At 35.7% G+C, this 27,837-nt stretch overlaps 2 protein-coding genes across 2 annotated transcripts; both read left to right on the top strand.

Annotated features, from left to right (window-relative positions):
* The first annotated feature begins 21,054 nt into the window (after nt 1–21,054).
* On the top strand, nt 21,055–24,561 carry LOC125186878 (uncharacterized). Its single transcript, XM_048083355.2, has 8 exons — nt 21,055–21,321; nt 22,064–22,180; nt 22,273–22,466; nt 22,563–22,668; nt 22,789–22,936; nt 23,067–23,194; nt 23,882–24,048; nt 24,131–24,561. The coding sequence occupies exons 1-8, from the start codon at nt 21,261–21,263 to the stop codon at nt 24,425–24,427; spliced, it is 1,218 nt and encodes a 405-aa protein (XP_047939312.1). The 5' UTR covers nt 21,055–21,260; the 3' UTR covers nt 24,428–24,561.
* Nucleotides 24,562–25,505: 944 nt separating this feature from the next.
* Nucleotides 25,506–27,521, top strand: LOC125191083 (F-box protein At1g11270-like). The gene is made up of 2 exons (XM_048088544.2): nt 25,506–25,611; nt 26,070–27,521. The coding sequence occupies exon 2, from the start codon at nt 26,077–26,079 to the stop codon at nt 27,343–27,345; it is 1,269 nt and encodes a 422-aa protein (XP_047944501.1). The 5' UTR covers nt 25,506–25,611; nt 26,070–26,076; the 3' UTR covers nt 27,346–27,521.
* Nucleotides 27,522–27,837: the final 316 nt, after the last annotated feature.

The following is a 27,837-nucleotide window of genomic DNA, read 5'->3' as shown; positions in this document are numbered from 1 at the left end:
TTAGTTAAATATATATTCTCTTTGTCTCACTCAATATGAAACACATCGGTTTGCTACCGAACCGATCGAATGACCAATTTGGTCGGGTTTTTAAAATATCGAATACAAATATCATGGCTCATTCAAGGGACAAACACGCAAGGACTACATTGCAAGGGGCATAGCATGTCAGACGTCACAATTTTAAGGGAAAGAACTATCTATCTCGCCACTCACCTTTCCGTTCTAACTTAAAGAATAAGAGTTCATAAGAGCATCCACAGCGGTAGGAATTTTGGCGTCCGTCCGTCCGTGCCAGCGGCAAGGACGAGCTCGTCCGCCGCTGCGAGCTGTCCGTCTCGTTCCGCTGAGCAGCCCTACGTGGCACTATTTGATTAGTCAACGGCTTAGCCGTTGGCAAAATCAATTTTTCTTTTTTAAAAAAAAAAAATCAGAAATAATTCGAAATAATACCAAAAATAAAAATATATATATTTTTGAATTGCCAAAAAATAGAGCCGTTTATGGACGTTATTTTTTGGATTTTTGTGAATTTTTTTTAATCCCAAAATCATCTATAAATACACACATTCATCATCCACCTTTCACATCAAATTATCTCTCATTCATACTTTTTCATACTAAATCATCTACATCTTCCTCTCTCACTCAAACCCTCTCTAAAAAATTCAAAAATGGATTTCACCGATCTCATTGCGGAAGCGGAGCGCGAAGAACAAGAATATTATGAACAATATCGTGCCGCCTATGAAGCCTATGTCGCCGCCAATACCCCCGCCCCTCCTCCTCAACCAACTAGATCAAAACGTCGCTACATCCCTCGTGATCGGGAGGGAGCCCACGAAAGGCTCGTTGCTGACTATTTTTCCGACCAGGTATCCAGAAGATTACTTTCAGCGCCGTTTTCGCATGTCAAAACGGTTGTTTATGCGTATTGTCAACACATTGTCCACCCGTGTTGAATACTTTCAATCAGGTGCAGATGCAATCGGTCGGCAAAGTCTCTCGGCGTCGCAAAAGTGTACTTGTTCCATCCGACAACTTGCTACTGGGCAAACGGCTGACCTCTTCGACGAGTATTTCCATGTCGGTGAGTCAACTGGAATCCTATGCCTCAAGAGTTTTTGCGACGACGTTCGTTCTGCTTTCGGCGAGGAATTCCTTCGGGCACCCACCACCGACGATTGTCAACGGTTGCTTCATCTTCACGAAATAGTCCACGGTTTTCCCGGTATGCTAGGCAGCATTGACTGCATGCATTGGAAGTGGAAGAATTGTCCGACTGCTTGGAGGGGGCAATACTTAAGCGGCCACAAAGGCGGCGGCCCAACGCTTATCCTTGAAGCGGTCGTTGACTACTGCCTATGGATTTGGCATGCATATTTCGGTGTTGCCGGATCCAACAACGACTTGAATGTGCTATATTCTTCACCACTCTTCGATGATGTTTTGAATAGTGTAGCACCGACGATCGACTTCACCGTCAACGGAAATGCATACCACATGGGTTACTATCTTGCCGATGTTATCTACCCAAGGTGGTCGACTTTCGTGAAGTCGTTCGGCAATCCACAAGAGCCGAGACGGATTCTTTTTGCGCAGCATCAAGAGTCTGCTCAGAAAGACGTCGAAAGAACTTTTGGGGTCCTTCAAGGCCGATTCAACATTGTGAAGTCCCCTTCTCGGATTTGGTACGTTAAGAATATCTCCGACATCATGTACACGTTTATTATCTTGCACAACATGATTATAGCTGACGAAGGACCGAGGGCGGCTAACTTTTACGACGAGGATGAAGCCGGAAGCTCAACCGCGAGGTCTCCCCCACGCCAAGGTGTACATACGACGGTGAACGAGAGGATCGAAAGAAGACACACAATGCGCAATACAAGAGCCCACACTGAGCTACAAAAAGATCTAATCAATCACATTTGGGCGAAATTCGGCAACGAGTAGTGGGTCTTTTTAATTTTTAGGATTTTAATTATGTAACTTTTAATTATTTTGTAATTTGTAATAGTATTCCGGGTATTTTTAATGCATTTTAATATTGTGAAAATGTTTTTATTTAAGTTGAATAATAGAATGGTGGGACCCTTGAGCTTGTCCTTAGCTAAGAGCACGGATGTGGGTGTTGTGCTCTTGGCTAAGGACAAGGAGTAAAAGTGGGTCCGGGCCCACTTCTGTGCTCTTAGCTAAGAGCACGGATGGGGATGCTCTAAGGCCATCCTCAACCCCGTCCGGGATCTAGGTTCCAAGTCCCTACACGTCATCATTCCCCTCATTTTCTGCGTTAGGCCACAACTCCAACAAACTTGTTGGCCCTTGGCCCTATCCAAACCCCAACTATTAAATTGCATTACTCACAACTACAAACTATTTTTCTCGTAAACTAGAAAACGTTAAACAAATAAAACACGGAAAATGTTCAGGAGAAAATTAAAAATTATAAACACTTAAAACTATGTTTTTTTCACAAACCCTGGAAACTAAAAATTACAAGTCCTAAAATATTACAATTCCTAAAAAATTGAATAAAGTTGAACAATTATATTTCATAAAATTCATAGGAATAATGTAGAAGAATGAAAATGATGTGGTATTTAAATAGACCAAAAAAAAATCAAATTTAATAATAAAAAAATTTGCGGCTTAGGTCCGGCCCGTGCGCCCGCAACTTTTGGACGGGCTGCCACTCGGCGCGTCCCGGGAACGCGCGATGCCGGGCTGGACGGCACCAGGGCGCGGCCTCAGGCCCCTCCAACAGCCCCAAACTCGTCCTAGCCCCGTGCCTAACTCCCCATCATGCCACAGGCCAAAGCCGAAGCTAGAGTCGGACCCTAAGTGCGATCTAGACAGGGTGCGTTGGGATGCCCTAATATCACTGAATTCTCAAGAGTAACATAAATAAACTCTCCAAGGTTCATCATTTTTTAAAATGAAAATATAGATAATATATTCTTTTGAAATAATTAATAGTGAGCCACAAACTCAAATACTCTATAGTCCCCTATTTTTTTAATCTATTTTTGCTATTTTTGTTCGTCCCATTTCCAGTCTACTTTCACTTTTTTATCATAAATGTTAAATAGTTCTCATATTCCATTAATTTATTTAACTCACATTTAACTCCCTTTGTTTTTTAAAAATAGCAACTCTTTCCATTTTAGTCTGTTCCTTAAAAATAACAACTTTCAAACTTTCTATTTTAGGAAATCTTTAAACCCATATACATCAATTTATTTACCACTTATACCACTAATAAAAAGGATCCCATAATCCACTAACATTAATTTCATTACTTTTTTATCTCCCCCTCTCTTACTTTACCAATTTTTCTCTCCCCCTCTGTTACTTTACCAAATTGTGCATTAAAATCCGTGCCGTTTCAAATGTTTCTATTTTTAAAAAATAGAGGGAGGGGGAGTGATCAATTGCTAACTCCACATCTAATTGCTAACTACAACTCATTAAGAGCATCCACAATGGGGCGGAGGATGCGACAGAGATGCATCCTCCGCCCCTTAGTCCACCACTGCAGCACCACGGACTATGCACATTTTATCCTCCACGCCCTATGCATCGTCCGCGGACTATGACACGGAGGATGCATCCTCCGGCCTATCCTCCGCCCCTTAGTCCGCCATTGCAGGGGGTGCGGACTATAGGGCGGAGGATGCACACATTTTTAATTTTTTTTTAAATTTTTTTTGTATTTTCTTCTATATATATCACCAATTTTTTTACTTCATTTCACACCTTTCGCTCCACTCTCTTCCTCATCTCAATTTCTCTCTAAATTCAATAATGAATTCCGACAATTTTTTATTTTTGCAAGCACAAAAAATAAAAAATAAATATTGACAATAGGATTTGCCTTTAATTTATAGTGTTTTTATATTTATTCTTGCTAATTGATATGTTTGCAAACATAAAAAATAAATATTGTAATGTTTAAATATTCAAATAATAATTAAAATACTTAGGGCGGGGCTTAGAGCGAGTCCGCCCCATTGCAGGTGGAAGGGGCGGAGGATAAAATGTTGATGTGGCAGCGCATAGGGCGGGGCTTAGGGCGTCACATCCTCCGCCCCATTGTGGATGCCCTAAACAGCCTAAGATGCAGCTATCTAATGGGGCAAATAATACCATGTAAAATTTAATTTTTAATTTTTTTTTATGCTGGAAGGGTAGTAATGTCAATTTGTAATCAATTTAATCCTTCAATCAATTTAACCTCTCAAACATTGCGTATTTCATTCAAATGATTCCCTTTCCAAAATCAAACGATTCCCATTCCAAAATCAAACGATTCCCTTTTCAAAATCAAACGATTCTGCAATCTCCTTACCGTAATTGGCTCGATTTCATTTCGTTTTCCATAATGGATTGCATTATCATAATTTCCCATTTGTTCAATCGCAAAATTGTTCGATTGATTGTATTCTTCCCTTTCTCATTGATCACGAAATTAGTATTCGTTTTACAATTCATATCCAATTGAAGTGGAAGGTTTATATAGTTACACTACTGTTATTATATTTTGTTTCTCCTCTAGGCTTGATCATTCCTTTTTGCAAAGAAGAATTGAGGCCATATGTTGGCCAGAAGTTTAAGTCACTTGATGATGCCATTGCATTTTATGAAGAATATGTTCGTGATGCTTGTTTTGACACACGAAAGGGAGGTCACAAATCTAGTGGTGATGTAACGACATGGCAATACTTAGTATGCAATCGGCAAGGTGTGCATAGGTATGAAGATGGTGATTTATTAAAATCACAAGAAGGGCCTTCAAACAAACGTAGACGTGGGTCAAAAAGGTGTGGTTGCGAAGCGAAAATCGTTGGTGTATGTGGCATATAATGAACAAATTGTTTGAGAAGGTCCCAAAATCTATATTGGAAATTGAAGATTTTAAAAAGGATTTGAAATATTGCGTATGGTCAGAAATCTTGGAGCCTGATGAGTTTGAAGAAATGTTGGATGGTATTATGCAACGATATGGCTTGGAAGATATAAATTGGTTCAAGACCATGTATGCTAATAGCCGTTTCTGGATTCCAGCTTATTTTAGGGACTTTCCAATGAGCTCGTTGATGAAGACAACATCACTATCCAAGTGTGAAAATAGCTTTTTCAAAAGTTACACAAAGCCTCATTTTAACCTTGTTGATTTTACTCTGAAGTACAGCCATGCATTGGATTCTCAAAGGAATTAAACTGAAAGGTTTGATTATATCAATTCTACAACCATCCCAATTTTATCAATTGATTTGGCTTTTGAGAAGCATGCAACATCGTTATACACAGATCAGATGCTTAAAGTAGTACAAAATGAGATTTTGGAGGCAGATCGTAGGTGCCGATGGACTGATATTTTGACTGTGGCAAACACGAAGATTTTCAAAGTGGTTGACAGTAAACATAATATTTGTTATGTTAAACAGGAAGCAACAACTGACTCATATGAATGTGACTGTAAGTTGTATGGGAGGAAAGGTATTTTGTGCTGCCACATTTTTCTTGTTACCAGAGAAATATATTAGCACTCGATGGCTAAAGAAATCCTTATTAAAGGCTGTTCATTGTGATCCTAGCAACGAGCATGTCTCCTGCCAAGGTAATTCCATGTTTTAAATCTACTTCTCTATTTACATAATATGCCCATTCTGTTGATATTGTTAGCATTCACTAATGATATTTCTATACAAATTCAACAGTTAATGACAAACAGAAGCAAGCTAATAAGTTGCACACGATATACTTTCGGTTATTTCAACGTGCTGATAGTCATATTGATGGTTTTAATGCACTGGAAAATGCACCTGAGAGAGTTGAAGAGGAACTTTTTGCCGATTGTGATTCTTTATTGCCCTCAATGGATAAGGATCAGAGTATTCATAATATATATGATACTACTCGACCAGATGTTATTATTGCTCACCCTCCAAATGTGGTAAAAACTAAGAGTTCTGGTCGCAGATTTGTGTCAATTAAAGAGAAGGCAATCAGGCAGTCAAATAAACCTCCTAGGCGCTGTTCAAAGTGCATTGAGGTTGGGAATCATGATTCCAGAAATTGTGATAGTATTAAGGAGAAACTGAAGCAAAAGTAGTTATGTTTTATAGTGACTTTGATGTTTTCATTATTATATTCTATTTTTAATGAATAAGGTACATTTTAATTGTTGAGATATATTTTAATTGTTCAATTAACTGCTCAAATGATTTTTATAGAAATATGGTGTCTAACGAACTTCAACACAAATCCTAATATAAATCACTTTCAAGATGGACGTAATCTTGTATTTCATATGCAGTTTGCTTGTGATTTTTTTTTCAATGGCCATTTTTAGCATGCATTTGAAATATCACCTAAGACTTTAAATAACATCAACATACACCATTATAATTGTCAATCTAGTAACAAATGTCAACTAGAATTTAAGAATTTTTAACATGCATTTGAAATATTAGCAAGGACTGTAAATAACATCAAATCTAACTTTAATTAACATCAATACACGCCATCATAATTGTAAACGTAATAACAAATGCCAAAATACGAAATTGGAAGGAGTTTTAATATCCAAAACATACATTGAGTTGTTTTCAGCAAAAATACTAGTAATCCAAATCATCCAAAATGCTTGTTATGTAAAAGTCATTTAAATTCTTATCAAAATACAGTAACCATAGTTTGATAATACCATATCAGCTACAAGCATTACAAATTATGTACTTGGCAACCATATTAGCAAATAGCTCATCCAATTCACCCCTCCTACCCTTGTTTTTCTTGAAATATTCTAGCACCATCCGCTTGTTCTCCAAACTATTATGATTGAAGGATGCCCCCATCATAGCTCGGCAATACTTTCCCCTCATAATCCAATCGAACCTCTAGGAAAGCCCATTGTCAACTCCACATCCCTATCTACTATGCGTATACGTTTCCCACTTTGCAGCTTCAACTCACAGCTATATGGATTAAAGTTGTTAAGAATCCAATAAGCCAATGCATTAGGAACAGAACACAAACTGTAATCTAACAAAGCTCCAAAACCTATCCTCCTTACTCATTCCTTTTGTTCCTCATTCAGTAATTTAAATGTTTTGACAAAATCCTTCGGTGTTCTTTTGACCAACAACTTGTTCAACTCTGTTTTTTCTTCTATCTCTTCTGCTTCTTCTGGTACTTCCTCTATTTCATTATGCTCCTCTATTGTAAACAAACCCTTTTTCGCATTCTTATCTACAATTCACTCAATGTCAATACAGACATATTTTTTGCTCAATTAAGTTACACTAAAATGTCAATTTTTTAATACAAAACATAAGCTCATATAATGTAAATATAGACACATATAATGTAAATACAGACATATTTTTAGCTCAATCTAGTTACACTAAAATGTCAGTTTTTTGTATACAAAACATAAGCTCATATAATGTCAATACAGGCATATTTTTAGCTCAATCCAGTTACACTAAATGTCAATTTTTTGTATACAAAACATAAGCCCATATAATGTCAATACAAACACATATAATGTTGATACAGACACATTTACCTTTACTCAAAATCGAAGTATAATTTCTATAATGTCCATTTAGTTTAAAAAATACAGAAATATCATGCATTTTTCTCAAAGAAGTATACTATTTTAGTTCATTGTATAGCATCAACTACATCCAATTGCTGATATAGAACTTAAATGTGATGATCAGTCCGCAAATATAAAAAAAAATAAGTAAAATCATTTCAATGTAGACAGCATATAAAGCTCACGTTGCAGAGCGTTGAGACTTTAAAAAAATTTCTAGAAATCAAAACTCAATGTCAATACAGACATAATTTTAGCTCAATATAGTTAAACTAAAATGTCAATATTTTGTATACAAAACATAAGCCCATATAATGTCAATACAAACACATTTACCTTTACTCAAAATAGTACTCCCTCCGTCCCAAAATAAGCGACCTACTTCTTTTGGGCACATGATTTAAGGAATGGTATTTAAATAAGTTAAAGTGGAGAGAGTAAAGTATGAGAGAGGGAAAAGTAGAGGAGAGAAGAGAGAATAAAGTAGGTGGAGAATAAAGTAAGAGAGATGACTTTTTGCTAAAAATGGAAATAGGTCACTTAAAGTGAAACACCCCAAAAAGGAATACAAGTCACTTATCTTCGGACGGAGGGAGTAGTATAATTTCTATAATGTCCATTTAGTTTAAAAAACAGAATTATAAGGTTTCAACATGCATTCTTCTCAAAGAAGTATGCTATTTTAGTTCATTGCATAGCATCAACTACATCCAATTGTTGATATAGAACTTAACTGTGATGATCAGTCCTTAAATATACAAAAAATAGGTAAAATCATTTCAATGTAGACAACAAACAAAGCTCATGTTGCAGAGCGTTGAGACTCTAAAAAAATTTCCAGAAATCGAAGGAGCACAGAAGTATCAACATTGATTCAAGCTAGAACAACATAAATCAAGCTAGAACATAAACAAATCTAGAAATCAACCCTAACGCACCCCTATCAATATATGTTTATCCAGAAACTAAAGAACCTATAACGTATTCACAACAAAATCAAAACTAGGAGCACAAAAATATCAACATATTCACAACGAAATCAAACTTCATTATTCTCAAAACTGAAATAGAAGAAATCAAACCAAAAAATTTATATTACAAACTTCTCATTCTCAAAACATTAATCTATAAAACGTTTTCTAGTCAAAATCAAAGACTAATTAAACATGCATTTACCTTTAGTCGGTTCTTCCTCCGTCGAGTTCCTCTTCCTCTTTCCTTTCTCCATCGTTTTCTCCATCAGTTTCGAACAAGTAAACGAACTGCAAACTCAACGCAAAGTCGAACTTAAATCGCTAGGGTTTCGAACTTCAATCGCCAGAATTTCGAATCGATTTCATATTTGAACAAGTAAACGAACTGCAAACTCAACGCAAAGTCGAACTTAAATCGCTAGGGTTTCGAACTTCAATCGCCAGAATTTCGAATCGATTTCATATTTTTTTTGAAGAATGGCGAGAGAGAAGATGGAACGTTGAGAGTTAATTTTCTTGGGAAGTAAAAGAATTAATTACCATCTATTCACTCTTCAACAACATTATTGTTGGGATGGACAATTATACCCCTCCGTCATTTTATTTACACTTAGCATTAATATTTTTTTCTAAAAATCTTGACCCTATATTTAATAATCTAATGTATCTAATTAAGTTGTAGTTAGAAATTAGATTTGGAGTTAGGAATATAACACTCCCCGTGGAGGGAGTATATATTACCAATATATAAAAGTGAGTAGGGATGCTAACCAACCCAAAACCCATGGGTCAGCCCGAATAGCCTGATAAAATTAGTAGGTTAGGGTTGATGTGGGTTAAACGGGTTGCAACTTTCAATTAAAAAATATTAAAGTTTTAAGGATTTTTTTGTATTTTTAAATTTCATGTTGCGAAATCATTAGTCTTCTTCCATCTTCATTCTACACTTTTCCACTTAGTCCACACTATCAACTTTCAATTTCCTACTTGACTCATTACTCCGCCATGCCATCATCTACCACTATTGTCTTACTATTTCCAAAGGCAATCATGACAATATTGAGAATTAAACCATCCAAATCTCAATATTTATATTTTAAAATGATTCATGTAATATTTCATTTTTAATTTTAATAAAGAATTAATTATGAATAACGCTAAAATAATAACACAAGCAAGAGCTTTATTTCAAATTAATTGATTTAATTTAATTTATTTTTGTTTATGTTATATTTAATCAAGATGAAAGATTACTTCTCTTCAACAATTATTGAGGAAAATAATAAAAATTTGATGATTTTATATTATTCTAAAACTATATAAGAAATAAAAAATATCGAATATTTAGAATCATTTTATAGAAGAAAATTTTGACTACGAAATATTAATTTTGAAAGTTTTTAGGCCTGATTAACCCGAATTTGGCGGGTCAAGGTTAGGATTGAAAATTTAGTACCCGAAAAATTCATAGCGCAAATAGCCCGCACCCAAATAGCCTGACAATCCGAGTGAGTTAGCCCGAACCCAAACGAGTTTAAAAGTGAGACCCACATTCTATAAACTTTTTCTACCCACTTTTATCTACATTTCTTAAAACTCATACCTAACACAAAGTAAAATAAGGAGAGTTCTACAAAAGAGTTTAAAGTGGAAAAAATTATAAAAGGACAATAACAGTACAAATATAACGAAATAAAAAAAGTATAAATAATCTCAAAATTGGATTAGATCAAAATACAATATTTCATCAGTCTCTTAAAAATTAAAAATCTTTTCCTCTTGAACCATTTCTTAAAGATAAAAACACTACTCCCTCCGTCCCGCTTAAGATGACACGTTTTCCTTTTTAGTTTGTCCCAACTAAGATGACACATTTCCTTTTTTGGTAATTTTCTCTTCCCAAGTAATACACTCAACCACTTTTTCTCACTCCTATTAAAATATCTATTTTTCTTTATCTCTCTATTTTAATACTTACATTCACCTTCTCTCTCTAATTAAACACTTTAACAAATAACTCCTAAAATTTTGTGCCAGCTAAGCAATGTGTCATCTTAGTCGGAACGGAGGGAGTATTTTATAAAAGATCCACTAATACACTTTTTTAATCTTTCTCTATCGTGCAAGTACTAACTCAAAGATAAAGCCTCGGACTTGGATCCCCTACTGTAGCAAAATATGTAGCAAAATACATAGCGGGGGATCCAACTCCTAAAGCCTCAGCACTCTATATGCACACATATTTCAAGAAATTTTACATTAATCGAAGCCGCTGATACTATTTAGCTTAACTAATTATGAATAACATAATGATGGATTGAGAATATAAAGTGGATTGAGCTCTCCTTTTTTCGTGGGTAAAATAAAAATGTAGTAAAAAAATTTCCCTGCTTTTAAGTATTAATAGTAATTATATAAAGAAAAGGAGAAAAGGCCACATTTATCAAAAGTTAGAATAAAGTGGGCAAGCAATGTGTTGTATAAAATCAATGGAAAAGCTATTTTAGCGAGAAGAGCACAAAAGTTATTGGTATACGTGTTTTATACACATGAAGATCAGAATTTAATGCCTATTTCGAGAAATTATGTCTGAAAGTACTGAGTGATTTTAACCCGAGCTCCTTTTACAACAAGCGAATAACAGTAAAATTCTAGGGAAAAGAGAGGTGTGAACACCAGGTTTTACACTGAAGTTTTTAAAATGGATAGTTTTTATTAGTAATGAATAATTCTTGGGTTTATTAGGGTTTGGATTTGATGATATTGGGAAACTATGTGACGATATCTGAATTAGCTAACCCCAATTATTAAACGTATCCTAACACTTCAATCGTACAGAACAGAGAGAAGGCGAACAATAATAGGATTCGAATTAAGCTCAATCAATCTATATTACTACTACATAAATTATGAAATTATATTACAACTTTGATATTTTTCATTTATCTTATTAAATTTGATTTGGGAAGAAAATAGTATAATTCGATATAGCAAAAATACTTTAGCCTAATCGTATATTTTTTAACATTAAAATTAATTATTGTAATGAACAATATACAAATTTGAAAAAAAAAATACTATATTTCAACTTCATGTCATATACTCCCTCTGTCTCCAGAATAATAATATTTGGAACCTAAACCCTAAATACAAAATTGGTAAATGGGAAACCAAACATCATATATCAAATCATCAAGAAATGTTAAATGAGAAACCAAATAAGAACATCAGTTTTTATAACTAGAGAAATAATTTACCATTTCTTGCCCAACATCATTTCTTAAGAAATTCTTAAGAAATGGTACATCATGAACCAAACACACCCTTAAAAATATAGAATCCATAGACATTTAAACACATGGTTTCAAACATTCAAATTATCTTACTACCATCCAAACAAAATAGGAGAAATTCTTTGCTGCACATTTTCTGCATTTATCTTTTCGTACACTTACCCGATTGTCGTTTATACACCTTAACACCATAAAGAAACAAAAAACAGAATAAAGTAATTTATTCTAAAATCAACATCAACATTACTCTGTCCAACACGCTTTTTACGTATTCCGATGACCATACCCATTCTCATGAAAATTTTATAAGGGTCCATTTGGTTTCATGAAATTGGAATTATGTTAGAATTAAAATTTTATGAAATTTGATTCTAGATCAATTGTTTGGTAGCATTAAGATTTTATATAATACTTTTATATTGTAGTTTTAAATCAATTGTTTGATGACTTCAAAAATTGAATCAAAATTTGACATCAATTTGGAAATATAACTATTTTGTTTTATCATTTAAATTATGGGAATTTTTTTTTTGTCATTTATGAAATTTGGATAATTATGTGATTAATTGTTATAGCATTCGCATTGGGGTGGCCCTATAGGGCGCCCTATCCTCCGCCACATCAGTATTTTATCCTCTTATCATTCCACCTGCAGTGGGATGCCCTATAGTCTGCCATATTGTTTTAACTACTATTTTGTATTTAATTTTTATGTTTGCAAATATGTCAAGAAAAATAAATAAAAAGGCATCACAATTTAAAGAAAAATCCTACATTTACTTAATTAAAAAAAAAAAGATACAAGAGTGGAAATAAAAAACAAGTGCACTACAGATAAAAAGCCTGGTCTAAAGCATTTCCAACTGGCGCTGGAGATCTCGATCACCTTCTTGAGGTAATTGACTTCACCCGGGTCCTCGCACTGCCTGAGGGCGTTGTGCGTGTCCAACAATATCCCCTGCGTGGCGACCCTGATCAAGTCCCCGTAGGCATGTGCCGCAGCCGAAGTCGGGGCTGGGGTCGGGGACGCGGTCGGGGTCGCGGCCGGGGCCGGGTTCTGTGAGGTTGTCACCTTCGCCTTGCCCTTGTTCTTGCCAGCTTTGTTGCCAATGGGACGTCGGGAGGACATCGGTGTTCCGGAGCTCTCATCCTCGTACATCGGCTGGTTAAGGTCCATCAAAGGTGCGCCGTTGTCGCTGCTCGTATAATCACCGACAGCGGTGTTCTTCGTCCTCTTCGACGCAGCCGATATGGGCATAATCCCTCATTGGAACGTATGTTTGTCATTCACGATGATTCAAGAGGAGTAGTGCTTGAACTCGCTGTACAATGATAAGTACGACGTCAATGCCTTATCGCGTACATCAGACGCACTCTCACCGCTGCTCTGCTCCCTCAAGCAGTTCTGGTACTCCACCAAGAACAAGTTGAGCTGCTTCTTCACCTGATCCCAGTTCTTGCGGAGTTGCTCCCTCCGCCGCAAGTACGAGGCTGTCGGCTTGGTTTTTTTGTTGCGCTCCCAGTAAACGAATTGCCATTGGTTGTTGGCAAACACCGAATCCTCTAAAATATCAACCCAACACTTCGGCAAAAGAACGGTTTTTCGGGGTTGTAGTTCGTCCTCTCTGAGGCGAATTCTTCGTTCTTCTCCGGAGGCGGCAACTTCTGGGCTCTGTATCTGTTTCTCTTCTTCCTCTCCTGGGGGAGGAGGCTGATGCGGGCGCAGGGGCGAATGTTGCGGGCGCATGGGCGGAGGCGAGGGTGGGGGACGGCTCCATGTCAGATAGCCCGTATGAATCCATGCTGAAATCCGGATCGTACTGGGTGTTGGAGTCGAAGGGCCGGTATTCGTCAGGGTCTGTACCCGGCCACCTGCACCACCGCCGAACATGGCAATCCGTCGGGACGGATTTAGGAAATCACCCAGATTCATAATTGAAAATAGAGGAAGAGAAGAGTGAAATAGAAGTGGTGAAGAGTGAAATAGAAGTGGTGAAGTGGGGTATATATACACATTTTTTAAGAAATTAAAAAAAAGAAAAAAAGCGTTGCATCGTCCGCGAGATCCGCAATGGAGAGGACGATACCGCGAACGATGCGTTTTCCGAGGCACATCGTCCGCAGACGATGCAACGGGCATCGTCTGCGGAGCTACAGTAGGGACGATAGTATGCCCGATGCATCGGGCGGAGATGCTCTTAATGTGCAATTATGTGATGTGATTTATCTTTTTAAACCAACATGTGTATTATTTAAGTTGGTCCATGCATAACTATTTTAGCTTTTTTTCTAATTTATGATGAGAATCTCCAAAATTAGTTCAAGACTTGTTTTGATAAAAAAAAGAATATAATTAAAATTAAAAACTAAAATATTACAACAATAACATAAAACAACATTACACTAAAAATGATAATGGAATAGAACAAAATAGAATGGAATGGGGAATCCAAATGGAAGAAATTGAGGAGTGAACTAATGACCTCGTGGAGACCTAAGAACCTTCACCAAAAAGATTATGACAACCCTTGACAACTGTTATCCAAGCAAACATTTATATCCACTCTCTTGCTAGCTACACGATACTAAGGTATACTTTCATTCAAGCTCCGCACAAGAGCTCCTCCCCTAGGATATACTATCACTCAAGCTCCGCTACTAGTTACATGGTGCTAGTTGTGAATTTACCAAGTGGCTAACTCCGAGCTAACTACAAAGTAACCATAGCCTGACCAATGACCATTGATTTTTCAAACATTCATCTCACCCTACACGAACTTTCTTAAATGAGACACTCAAAACTCACTTCTAATATACTCCCTCCATTCGTGAAGTGTTGTCTAGTTTTGCAATTTCAATCTGTGTGGAAAATGTTTTCCACTTTGCTGTTGTTGCTTTTTTTTTTTTCATTTTTGGTAAATGGACCTCACTTTCCACTATCTCATTACACTCACATTTTATTATAAACTTATACTCCCTTAGCCCCATCCCAAGTGATTGAATTCTTTTTGCCTTTGTTTTGCACAAATGATAATAAATTAGTTAAAGTGGAGAGAAAGTAAATTAAGAAAGAGAATAATATAGAAGATAGTCGTATCTACATTATTCTCTTACTTACTTTACTTTCTCTATACTTTAACTATTTATTATCATTTTCCCCAAACACGTGCCGAAAATCAGCCAATCACTTGAGATGTGACGAAGGGAGTATATAAATGTGGGGCCTATATTCCATTAACTTTTTCCACTTATTTTTCTTCACATTTCTTAAAGCTCGTGCCGAGTCAAGCATGGACAATATTTTGCGGATGGAGAGATTATCTATTACAAAGGAAGAAAAAACCCTATTCATAGATGAGAGAAGGATTGGGAAGAGTCTAAAAAATATTCCAAATCCTCTCGCGCTTGTTCCCATTCCACGGGCCGCTAGGTTCATCGGTGGGCGAAGCCGGAGACTCGCTGCACATATCATCATTAGCGCAAAAGTGAACAAAGTGAGACGTATTCCTTTTTGGGCCGTCTCATTATAAGTGAGATATTTCCTTTTAGAGCATCCACAATGGGATGGAGGATAGCCCGCCCGATGCATCCTCCACCCTATCCTCCGGCGGAGGATGCTCCCTCCATCCTCTGCGGACGATGAACCATTTTTTGCATCCTCTGGCCTATCTTCCGCCCCATTGCGGTGGTCCGGAGGATAGGTCCGGACAATGCAACACATTTTCATAATTTTTTTAATTTCTTCTATATATATCATCACATTTTTACTTCATTTCACACCTTTCACTCCACTTTCTTTTTCATCTCAATTTCCACTCTTCCAATCTTCCTATCGATGTAACATTTTTTTTAATTAAGTAAATGTATGGCTTGCTTTAATTTGTGGCGTTTTTATATTTATTTTGCTAATAATTGACATATTTGCAAACATAAAAAATAAAAAATAAATGAAAACTAGTAGTTAAAACTATAGGGTGGGCTATAGAGCGCCCCACTGCAGATGGATGGGGATGATAAAATGCTGATGTGAGGGAGTATAGGGCACCTCATTGTGAATGCTCTTATGTCAAAAAACAACACTTTATCTCTCTTGCCTTATCATCTCTCCAACTTTTTCTTTCTACTTTTTTTCTCACTCTTACTTTATTGTTTCTCTCTTCCTTTAACCATTAAACACCACTACCTAATAACTTGTGTCCAACAGAAATCTGTCACATGTAATAGGACGAGGGAGTACGCGCACAATTCATCCTATCAGACATCTTTAAGGAATTCCCAATTGATCGTATCATACGCCTTCGAAGGTCGATCTTAATTGTACATCTTGGGGGCCCTAGTTTTGTGTCATATCCTCTCATAATCTCAGTGACAAGGTAAATATTATCCATGATGCTTCTTTATGAGATAAAAGCCGACTAAGCTTGGTTGACGAGCTTTAGGAGAAGGGATTCCATTCTCGTAGAAAGGATTTTGATGACGACTTTGTAGAAAATATTGCAACATGCAATAGGTCTAAAGTCCGCCACTTTAGGATTACTACTTGTTCACGGGATAAGAGCAATGACAATAGTATTTAAGCTTTTCAGCAACTTCTCATAGTGGAAAAATTCTTTGACCACTTCAACAAAATCACCTCTTATGGCTGCTTAAATTTATCTTGAAAAAGGTCGAGGAATACCCATCGGGACCCAACTCTTTACCATCATCAACATTAAACAAGACATCTCTGATCTCTTAGATTGTCAATTCCCTGATGAGATCATTCCCTTTATCCTCATTTAGTCAGGAGCCATTTTCGATCACCTCAAGTTGTAATGGGACAACGACTTTGGGTGTGCTAAATAGTCATTTGTAAAACTGCACTGCTGCCGATGATCTCGTCTTGATCGTTACTACTGCCTCCGTCCACGATTAACAGTCTCATTTCTAAATGGCGCGGGTTTTAAGAAATGTTAAGAAAAGTGGGTGGCAGAAAGTTAGTGGAATAGGGATCCTACTTGTATATATTAGTTTTAAATGATATGTAAGTGGAATGAGTTAGTGGAATGTGGGGTCTCTTTACCATTTATGGTAATTATGAACCGAAAATGGAAAAACGAGACTCTTATTCGTGGACGGAGTCGTTTGCTAACTCTGAATAAGGCAGTTAGTTAATTTTATCGTACCTTATCAAGCGTTTGGTTTTTCAGCATTGTTTACTCAGTAGCCCTAGAATTAGGAGCAGGCCCGTGGTAGCGGGCTGTACGGCTCCAGTATACGTAACTAAAAGAGAGGCTACGATTAATAAAATGAAGGAAGCTCCACACCCTGCAAATAAGTAGGATTTCCTTTTGTATCCCTCAATTATTTCTTCACCATCGAAACCTTCTTCTTTCCTTCTTCAACCTCACTCTTTATTCACAACCAATTCATCATCGGCATTGAAGATCTTGAACTAGAAAAATACATTCCAGCTTCAATTTCGAGGCCAGTTCCACCCTTCATGAGAATTTTGTGTTCGAGATCTATACAATTTCAAAATTTTGAAAATTTCGTCTCAGCCCTTCAAAATTTCGAGATCAGTTCCCAGCCCTTCAAAATTTCAAAATAATTTCTCTGGTTTGTTGACGGCGGCGAGAACTAGAATGGGAGGATTCTACCTAGGGGTGGGTAAACGGTTTTCGGTTAACCAATAACCGAACCGAAACCGGTCGGTTATCGGTTCGGTACCGGTTATACGTTTTTGCTCTAAGTCGGTTATCGGTTATAACCGACGGGTAACCGATAACCGGTCGGTTATAACCGATAACCGAATTAAATTCAATTTTTATTTCAATTATATGTTTATTTAATACTAGAAGAAATTATAATTTACTTGGAAGAAATTGTAATTTATATCTAAATTTTGTCAAAGTCTCGTATTGCAATGTCAAAAAAATCCATTTTAATTTGTGTCACTAGCAATTATAGTATTATACTTATAAATTTATATCTCAAAGTCAATAAAGTGCTTAAGCATTACTATGTTAAATATAGAATAACCCTTCACTTATTATTGGAGAAAAGTTTTTAAATTATAGATCATGTAAAGTTTAAGACTTTTAAAGTGCCCAAACAATTTATGTATTACTTGTAAATATGAGTATAATAATAATAATAATAATAATAATAATAATAATAATAGTAGATGAAAAGTTAAAAGTTAAAACCATAAACAATTTTAATTTCAATTATATTTTTAATTAGTAATAAAAGAAATTGTAATTTACTTTTAAACTTTGTCACAATAGAAGAATCCGTAATTTACTTCCAAATTTTGTCAAAGTCTCATATTGCAAATTTGTAATGTCAAAAAATTCTATTTACTTATACTTATAATATCTCAAATTCAATAAATTTTCTAAATAGATTTTTATAAATAAGATCTCTCAAAGTTAACAAGTGCTTAAGCAATACTACTATTTTAAAAATAAGATAACCTTTCACTTATTATTAGAGAAAGATTTTAAAATTTTAGATCATTTAAAGTTTAAGCCTATTAAAGAGCCTAAACAATATATGTATTACTTGTAAATAGGAGTATAATAATAATAATAATAATAATAATAATAATAATAATAATAATAATAATAATAATAATAATAATAATAATAATAATAATAATAAAATAGATAACAAATTAAAAGTTAAAACCATAAATAATTTTAATTTTTATTATATTTTTAATTAACAATAGAAGAAATTGTAATTTACTTTCAAATTTTGTCACAATAGAAGAAATTGTATTTTACTTCAAAATTTTGTCACAATAGAAGAAGTTGTAATTTACTTCCAAATTTTGTTAAAGTCTCATAAGTCATATTGCAATGTAAAAAAAAGTCAAATTTTAATTTGTGTCACTATCAAATATCTCAAAGTCAAGTGTCTAAACATTCTTTTAAAAATAAGATCTCTTAAAGTTAATAAAGTGCTTAAGAATTAGTATGTTAAATCTTCACTTATTATTGAAAAAAAGTATTTTAAATTTCAACCGATTCGGTTAGTTTAGTTATAACCGATAACCGACCGATTCTAACCGAGTCGGTTAATTAAGTAACCAAACCGAAGATCGGTTCGGTTCCGGTTAGTTTTTGATGGAATTTTGGAGTCGGTTAACCGACATGTCGGTTCGGTTATTAACCGAACCGACCGAATACCCACCCCTAATTCTACCTTATATTTTGACTGCTAGGGCTTGAAAGGTTATAAGGGGCATTTGCTTAATTTACGGAGGACAAAATCATCATTGTTACAATTGCCCAATTATTAAATCATGCTTACCAAACATGGGTTACTCTAATGCAACATTCGTTTCATGAAAACCAAACACCCTACCCAGAAAATAAAACAATAGTTTAGTCAGATGCTTTTATGGCCTATGTAACTTGTGATTGGGTTTCAGAGTTAGCAAACGACTCCTAAGGATATCCATCGGCGGTCCAGTGATTATTTTCGGTGCCGATTTGTAGGCACCTTTTTTAATGAGATAACTGCCTGAAAGTTGCTCTATACTCAAAGACGACAAATATCGATTTCCTGAGCACTAGATTAAGAATGAACTGAGTGTCGTATCATCCCTTGAATTTTCTCGTTTTCAATATGTATTCCTTAGAAATTTTCTCTTTGTCCAAAAGAAATGTTAGAAATCAAGTGAAACTAAGGGCTGGTTTGATTGCCTACATATCCTAGATATCTCATCCTATCCATGAGTTGTTGAGTGTTTGTTTGCCATGAGAGTCTAGCACTATGACCCGGTATAAACAAGCAAACCCGGAACTGTTCACATTGTTTAACCCAAAAAAGTCACATATGACTAACCCCCAAAAAGCCACCGATTGTCCAATATCTCTAAATTCACGATATACATTTCTAATTGTACATACTAAATTACCCCTGCAATTATTGCCTCCACCAACCAACAACTACACAAAATTATATTCGAAAGTTCCCAAAATCAATTGAACGGCAAACACGCTCATTCAGAATTCGGAGAAAAAATGAAATTGGCCGATTCTTGCTAGGTAAAGTTTCTAGAACATTGGGCTAATTGGGATTCACATTTCTTCGGTTTTCAGGTTAGTCCAGTTGGAAGGACCATCGTTTTGGGAGAAGGCGCAATGGACAGAGAAGATGAACGAGTGAAATTGGGTTTCGATGAAGCAAATATGCTGAATTATGTGTAATTTTTTGTTTGTTGTTTTCCCAATTTGTTATGTTTTCTTGCTTAATATGGATGTGAATCATGGAAATCCAATTAAGAAAGTTTTTTCTTATACAATTTTAGAAATTGGGTGGAAGATTGTGTATGAGATGGTTGGTTTCATTCCACTTTCTTTGGTAATTTGAAGGAAGTGGTGTTTGTAACTGCACAAACGATTTTAATTGCTCATACACTACTTTACAGAAATGGTTAAAATGGTGTACATAACTTGTGTTTCGTTGCGATAACTTGTACCACCCTTGATTTGTTGATCTACGGTCACTGAATAAATGCATATTACCTCTAAATTGTACATATTCAGCACTTTTCTGTTACTTGTCCATATAGGTTGAACAGAAATGTCATGCATTGACGACGACACTGATTTTGCTTGAGAAAATTCTAAGAAATTAACCATCGAATAAACCTCCTTCTTATAAGTTTGAGTTCGCACCTTGTGTCCTCAGCGAATCCCAATAGCTGAATAGACAATGTTAAATTTGTGAGCGGGAACGAAAATTGGGTTTTACCGCCAAGGTGGTAGACGAGGACAAAACTGCCATTTCGAAAAATTAATGAGGATAGTTATGTCCCTATTTATCTATATCAGTGATTATACTTTCCATATCAAACAGAAGTTAACAAAACATATGAAAAAAATCGGACCAACCAAACAACATACTACGATAGCTACTCCATATCTAAATCATAAATTATGGAGTGTTTCTATCAAATCCTATCAAACTCTATATAGGCAATCAAACCAGCCCTAAGGGTGTAACTCCGTCCCAATAAATATGAAACGTTTGCTTTTTGACACATGATTTTATGTAGTGTTGTTTTGTAAATTAAGGAAGAGAGAGTAAAGTAAGAGAAAAAGGAAAAGTAGAGATAAAGTTATTTCTATTTTAAGAAACGTTTCATTTTTAATGTGACATTGTATTTTGTACGTTTTACTTCTTCCATTTCGGCAAAAGACTCCTTATTCTGATCCTCCGGCGCCGCTTATAGAAAATCATATCAAAGTACAAATCCGTCAAAATCAGCCATCAAATATGCAAAACCTCAATACATTTCGCATTACATAAACACTACTTGAGCTATTTCAACACCACAGTAGCCTACTGAAGAAGAACTCTACGCTGAAGAAGAACGTACTGACAGCCATGGATAAAAAAGACGCCTCAAAATTAAACATAGCGATTATCCACCCTGATCTTGGAATAGGTAAGATCTCACTATATTTGATCTAACTTTTTTCTATATTCGTTCTTTCGCATTGAATTTCGATTTTAAGGTTATCTCTCATGGAATTGGGATATTGTGAGATGAATAGTTAAACCCTGTTTGATTATCGTGATTGAATTGTAATTGAATTGTAATTATCGTGATTTTAGGTTTTAATATCAAATTTAGGCATTTAACTGGAGGCATGGTTAAATGTTTAAAATCATAGCAAAAATCTTCACGCTGATACAGTTGTGTGATGGTGCCTTTTCATTATCACATAATTTTGCTCTGATTAAGAGTTTGAAGTTGTCTCTGTAGGGGTATTGAAGAGGATTTTATGTGCTGTTCTTCACTTTTCTGAGAATCTTACTTGTGTGGTAGATTTGTTTCCTGTATGTAGCAATCTAGTCGTATATACATCTATTAATCCTCTAGAATGATAGTATTTCATATTTTGTGCAAGAAAACCGTTTGTGATTCAGGTTAAGTATGATGCTTTATGGTAAACATTTATCTTCTTCAGTTTGTGTGATTGTTAATGAGTGTTTCCTTCTTTATAATGGGATGTAATGTCATGAGAATTATCTTAGTGTTTCTCAAAAGCTTTATTCTAAAGAGCCTGTCAATTTGTATCCAGTACCAGAGATGGATTCGGGACAATATTGAATATATTGCTTATCCTTGCTTTATTCCATTTAATTCTTTCATTTAACAATGCCTAAGCTTTCCACAATGTTAGGTGGAGCGGAGAGGTTAATTGTCGATGCTGCTGTGGAGCTCTCATCTAACAGTCACAATGTTCATATATTTACATCGCATCACGACAAAATGCGTTGTTTTGAGGAGACGGTGTCTGGTCTGTACAGCTTTTCCTTTATTCTCTTGAATGCATTTATGCATGCATTTTGTATGGATTTTTTGTTTTTAATAATAATTGAACATGGGCAGGTATCTTTCCAGTTACTGTGTACGGCGCTTTTCTTCCCCGACATATTTTTTATCGTCTCCATGCAGTTTGTGCATATCTGAGGTGTATCTTTGTTGCTCTTTGTGTATTATTTTTATATCCGTCTTTTGACATTATACTGGTGGATCAAGTCTCCATTGTCATCCCGCTGATGAAGTTGAAAAAGCTATCCAAGGTTAAGGACCACTTAAAATGACTCATTGCTTTACTTTTACCTTAATCAGTTCACAATAATTTACATGTTCTGTGCTTTCATTCTCTCTTTGTATAGGTAATATTTTATTGCCATTTTCCAGACCTATTACTGGCTCAACACACAACCATTCTTAGGAGAATCTATCGGAAACCTATAGATTTTCTAGAAGAAATGACAACGGGTATCGTCAAGCTTTTGTTTGCTTTTATGCCCAACTTTTTTATATCATCTTTGTTTTGTTTTATATTGCACTCATGCTATTTTTATTTTTTTGTGGGCTCATCTGTTTGGTCTATTGTAGGTATGGCTGATTTAATTCTTGTAAACAGCAAATTCACAGCATCTACATTTGCGAAGACTTTCAAGCAATTAAACTCACGAGGGGTTAGACCTGCCGTGCTTTATCCAGCGGTTAACGTGGATCAGTTTGACAAACCTAGTGCTTCTAAGTAATGCACTTTACCTAATCTCTTGTTATCTTTAAGTTATATTATGATTGTTAAAAAGGGTCATATTACATTTTGAATTTACCTCACTTCCGGAAGCACAAAACGTGACAGAAAACACATTTCTTTACAGGTTGACATTTCTTTCTATCAATCGGTTTGAGAGGAAAAAGAACATTGAACTAGCTATATCTGCTTTTGCTATGCTCTACAATAGCCTACAGCATGATAACAGAGAGGAGCTTTCTTTGGTTATTGCTGGTAAGGTCCATCTCTTATCTTCAGTATGTGTATCAGAAATATTTAACTATTGACTTTTCTGTTATTTCACCTGTTCCTTTGTAAGTCAAGAACTGTATCGCATGCGAGTATCTTTCAACGTGCATGAATATGATAAATCATATGAAGCCTGGTAGAATTTGCTTTGCGTAAATTGAATTATTATACTGATTTTCTTGCAAAGGGGTCATCGTATAACACTTCAAGTTATTTCATACATATATATCCTGTTCGTTCATGTGTAAGAAGCTCTTGCTTCTTTCTTATGTGTTCCAATTTTAGTTGTGTTTCAACTTGTGAAGATTCATACTTCGCTGACTTCTGAAGCTGTTCACCGAGACATGTCTTTGATATGGTCATATGGATAACAAGATCATATGTTTTGAATCTCTCAAGTCTCATTTGATATTCCTTTGTTTATGTTTATGGAAGTATCTTAGACAGCAACCTTAGAATCATTAAGCATGTAGAAATTTACTTATTGATCCTTTAACAAATACTTTAGTTCCTTAATTGAACACTTTGTTCATTTCTGGTTCTCACAAGTAACAGATTGTACACAGTTTCTCATTTCAGTTTCGACTGTCTTAAAACTTGATACATTCTTAATGAGTTTCTGAATCTATGGCTGGTGCTGGATGCTCAGATTCTTATGTACTTGTATGCCAGGTGGCTTTGATAAACGGCTGAGGGAGAACGTCGAGTATTTGGAGGAACTGAAAACCTTGGCAGAACAGGAAGGCATATCCGACCGTGCCCAATTCATCATGTCTTGTTCTACACCCGAACGTAACACTCTTCTTTCACAATGCCTCTGTGTGCTCTACACACCCAAGGTCTAGAATACCGAACCCTCTGCAGAATTGATCGATTGATTAGCTTTACTACAACCCTCCTAAGATGACATTAGCTGTGCAGGATGAGCATTTTGGCATTGTCCCGATAGAAGCCATGGCTGCCCACAAACCAGTAATCGCATGCAATAGTGGGGGTCCAGTCGAGTCAATAAAGAATGGAGTAACCGGATACCTCTGTGAGCCTACCCCTCGAGACTTCTCGGTTGCCATGTCTAATTTTGTTTGTGATCCTCTGTTGTCGACAACCATGGGTGAGGAGGCACGGCAGCATGTCGTGGAGACATTCTCTACGAAGACATTCGGTCAGCGCCTAAATGCCTATGTTGTCGATACTGCTCTTCATAGAAAGATAGAGTGAAGTGAATATAGCAGAATCAAGATTGTGATTCTAACTCTAGATTCTTCTTCGCAACCATACAAAAGTTTTGCTCATTTTTGTCTATTTTAAGATCATTTAACACAGAATTATAGTACTTCTCTTTGCTATATAAATCTCTCTCTCAACAAGAGAACACACCCACATACAATATTAAGTGTCGTGGATCGATCCTAATTGAAGTTTAATAAATTCTGATTGGATTTAATTAGGCGGATGCACATAAATTTTTTGCCCCAAGATAAAGTGTCGTCTAATTCACCTTCACTTTGAGTCTTCTATATTATTCTTCATTACTTTACTTTCTCTCCACTTTAATTATTTATTATTATTTTTTTAAAATATATGCCGAAAAGCAGTTAACCACTTGAGATGACACGAATGGAATATTAGTTGGTTTGGTACGTTCCTTTGAGGCTTCAACCACACTCTTGCGTGTCAATAGTTTGAGGATGTGATATAAAAATTGAAGGTTGAATTTAATCACTTGTACAAAAATAATGTCAAACTTTATTTTTTCATCATATGTAATCACTTCCAATAATGCTTATGCATCAAAAAAATGATTGAAACCAGCATGAGTTTCAATAGTATAATAATCAACTTCATTCAAACTCCCAGTATAATCTTTATGACTACTCCTAGGCGTTACGTATTCATAATACTTTAACAAATTTCATATTTTAATTCTTGTCATAGTATTAAAAGTTGCTTGTAAATCTACCTTCGTTTACTAAATATAGATTATTTTTTCCTTTTTGGTCTGTTATAGAAATTTAATATTTTAAGAAATGAAACCACAATCTATTAACACTAATTTCACTATCTTTTCTCATCATTTTTTTAAATTTATTCATTGTTTTTCCGCTGTCTTACTTTATTAATTTTATAATATTAAAATTCATTTCATTTAAAAAATTTCTATTTTTGTAAATAGAGAGAATTATTATTATTATTATTATTAGTTATAAAGTGTATCAAAAAATTAAGTACATGCTCATCTTCTAAAGTGGCGGGAAAATCGTCTTCTAAAAGTGGTGGGAAAATCGTCGGATATATTTATCTCATTACCATTTTGACCCATTTTCTCTCAAGCACGCAGACGGAGACGACTGAAGCGGCGCTGCTCTCAAGATACGCCGTCTCCACCGCATTTCCAGCAGAAGGTAAATGACCTTTCTTATTCATATTCAACACTCGACACTTTCTATCACTATGTTTTTAGCCCATTTCCTATCTGTTTTTTGGATTTCGCTGCAAATTGAAGATTATTTTACTCTTTTTTAGGCGTTGTTGTAAAACTATAGCTTCCATGTATTTTGCTTGTTGTGGATATTGTTTTAGCGGTAGTATTGTGTAATGCGTTAGGGTTCTCTGGCTTATATTTAATTTTTTTTGTAATCCTGCATTTTGATGTTTTAATATTAAGATTAAGATTGTTTTGCAGCAGATTTTTGGTCACTTATAACCTAAATTATTTTTGTGGAATGGATTAGGGATTAGGCCAACATTCAGTTTGTAATATTAGGATTTGGAGACCTACATTTTGTTACTTTGACCAGATTATTATTTTGCTGCTGCTCTGATTTCACTTTTTTTTTTTTTTTGTGTGTTAATGATGAAGGTGAAAGATGAAAACTGGTGATAATTCCAAAATGGGGGAAGATTTCTTCAAATATCTACCGTCAACAATCATAATAAATATCCTCTCAAGACTCCCCACTCGAGCAGTTATGGACTGCAAGTGTGTTTGTAAGCCGTGGCTCGGTCTGCTCACTACTCCTGAGTTTGTGAATTCACATGTGTCTAGATCAGTCCCGGGCATTGCTGTTGAATCATGCTCACCACACTCGTGCAAAATCATTGAATTTGTGGATGAGCTTGACCCCAACTTTGATAAGAAGTGTAGTTCGGAAGCAATCTTCAAATTTGATGAGAAGCATCGTTGGGAAGTTACCTTCAACTTCAGATTCCCTTTTGATGGATATATTATTAGTTCAGCTAATGGTTTGATCTTTCTAAGAGACTTTGGATTTGATCATGATGATCTTATCCTGTGGAATCCAATCACACGTGACTATATCAAGCTCCCTTGTCCTCGACAAACCTCACCAAAAGTTCGGAATGCCTTGGATAACTTTGGATTTGGAGTGAGCGGAACGACTGGACTATATAAGGTGGTTAGGGTTTTCGCTGAAACACCACAACGACAAGAGGGTTTCAAAAATGCTTGCCAAGTATATACAGTTGGAACCGGAACTTGGAGAAATGTTCCCTTTGGTAAGCCGCTCAGGTTTTGTGACGACACTAGAGGGGCACATTTAAATGGAAATCTTTATTGGATGGTAGCGAAAAGAACAAAAGGCTTTTGTAGATGGATTTCTTGCTTTGATCTTGAAACAGAACTTTTTAGCACCTTTGCTGCACCTCCTCCTCGTGGTAGAGATATTCTCTTTGGTAGGTCACTCTGTGTTTTGAGAGATTGCCTTTGTGTAAGCGACATTTCACACTATCGGTGCGACCTTTCAGACAAAGACGAAGGGTGCGACCTTTCAGACAAAGACGAAGTGTGTGACCTTCCAAATGAAGGGTGCGTTATAGTCTGGTTGATGAAGGAAGATGACCACAGTTGGACAAAGATATTTGTCATCCCCGATGTTGAACGACTTGCTGGTATAGGTCATATCTGGCCGATTATAATTTTTGAAAATGGTGACGCTTTGATGGAATGGGATGATGGCATGATATTCTACTACTCCAACATGACAGAAAATGTGTACTACGAGATCAAGTCTATAGAGGGTCATGATCCCTCTACGATCATGTATTCCTCGAGCTTTGTCTCTCTCAAGAGTTTTGCGATGGAGAATGTAAGCTCACTAGCTCATTATGAGTTGTGAATGTAGTTTCTTTCATGTCTGATGGAGAAATGCATGAATGCTGAGGAACATTAGAGATTGAACCTCTTTTGCTAAGATAGTATTTGTAGTTTCTTGGGTTTTATTTTGAGATCTGGAGTAGCTTTCTTGCTATAATATATGAAAATGCTGGATCTTTTAGGGCCAATTCAGATGAAAAATAGATTGATGAATAAATTGTTATTGTGTTAGATATCTAAGTTATTAATATGATTAAAATTTAGTATTGCAATTGTAGAAAAAAACCAATGAATAGTCGTCATTCTTATATAATACTACTACGAATTTCCAAACCTCTGGTATGATAACCTTGAAAAATAATACCCCCCTTCAAATGTACTGTGTGCTTGGTGGCTTGGTGATCCTCCAACCTGAGGAGACTACACTCGAGTGTGTGATGTGACACAAATGTCCGGGGATCAAGCTTGGTGATCCTCCAACTTGAGGAGACTACACTCGAGTGTGTTATGAGGA

Source organism: Salvia hispanica, chromosome 5 (assembly GCF_029641045.1).
Source record: "Salvia hispanica isolate PSC_SH4W2 chromosome 5, Shi_PSC_v1, whole genome shotgun sequence".
Classification (NCBI taxonomy): Eukaryota; Viridiplantae; Streptophyta; class Magnoliopsida; order Lamiales; family Lamiaceae; genus Salvia; species Salvia hispanica.
This window is presented reverse-complemented; position numbering and strand designations above follow the sequence as displayed.

Bases quoted from the DNA above. Each gene is read 5' to 3' on its own strand.
- LOC125186878 (XM_048083355.2), top strand. From the start codon at position 21,261: ATGGATAAAAAAGACGCCTCAAAATTAAACATAGCGATTATCCACCCT. The intron at 21,322-22,063 runs GTAAGATCTCAC...CCACAATGTTAG, and splicing joins CCACCCTGATCTTGGAATAG to GTGGAGCGGAGAGGTTAATT. The intron at 24,049-24,130 runs GTCTAGAATACC...TTAGCTGTGCAG, and splicing joins GTGTGCTCTACACACCCAAG to GATGAGCATTTTGGCATTGT.
- LOC125191083 (XM_048088544.2), top strand. From the start codon at position 26,077: ATGAAAACTGGTGATAATTCCAAAATGGGGGAAGATTTCTTCAAATAT.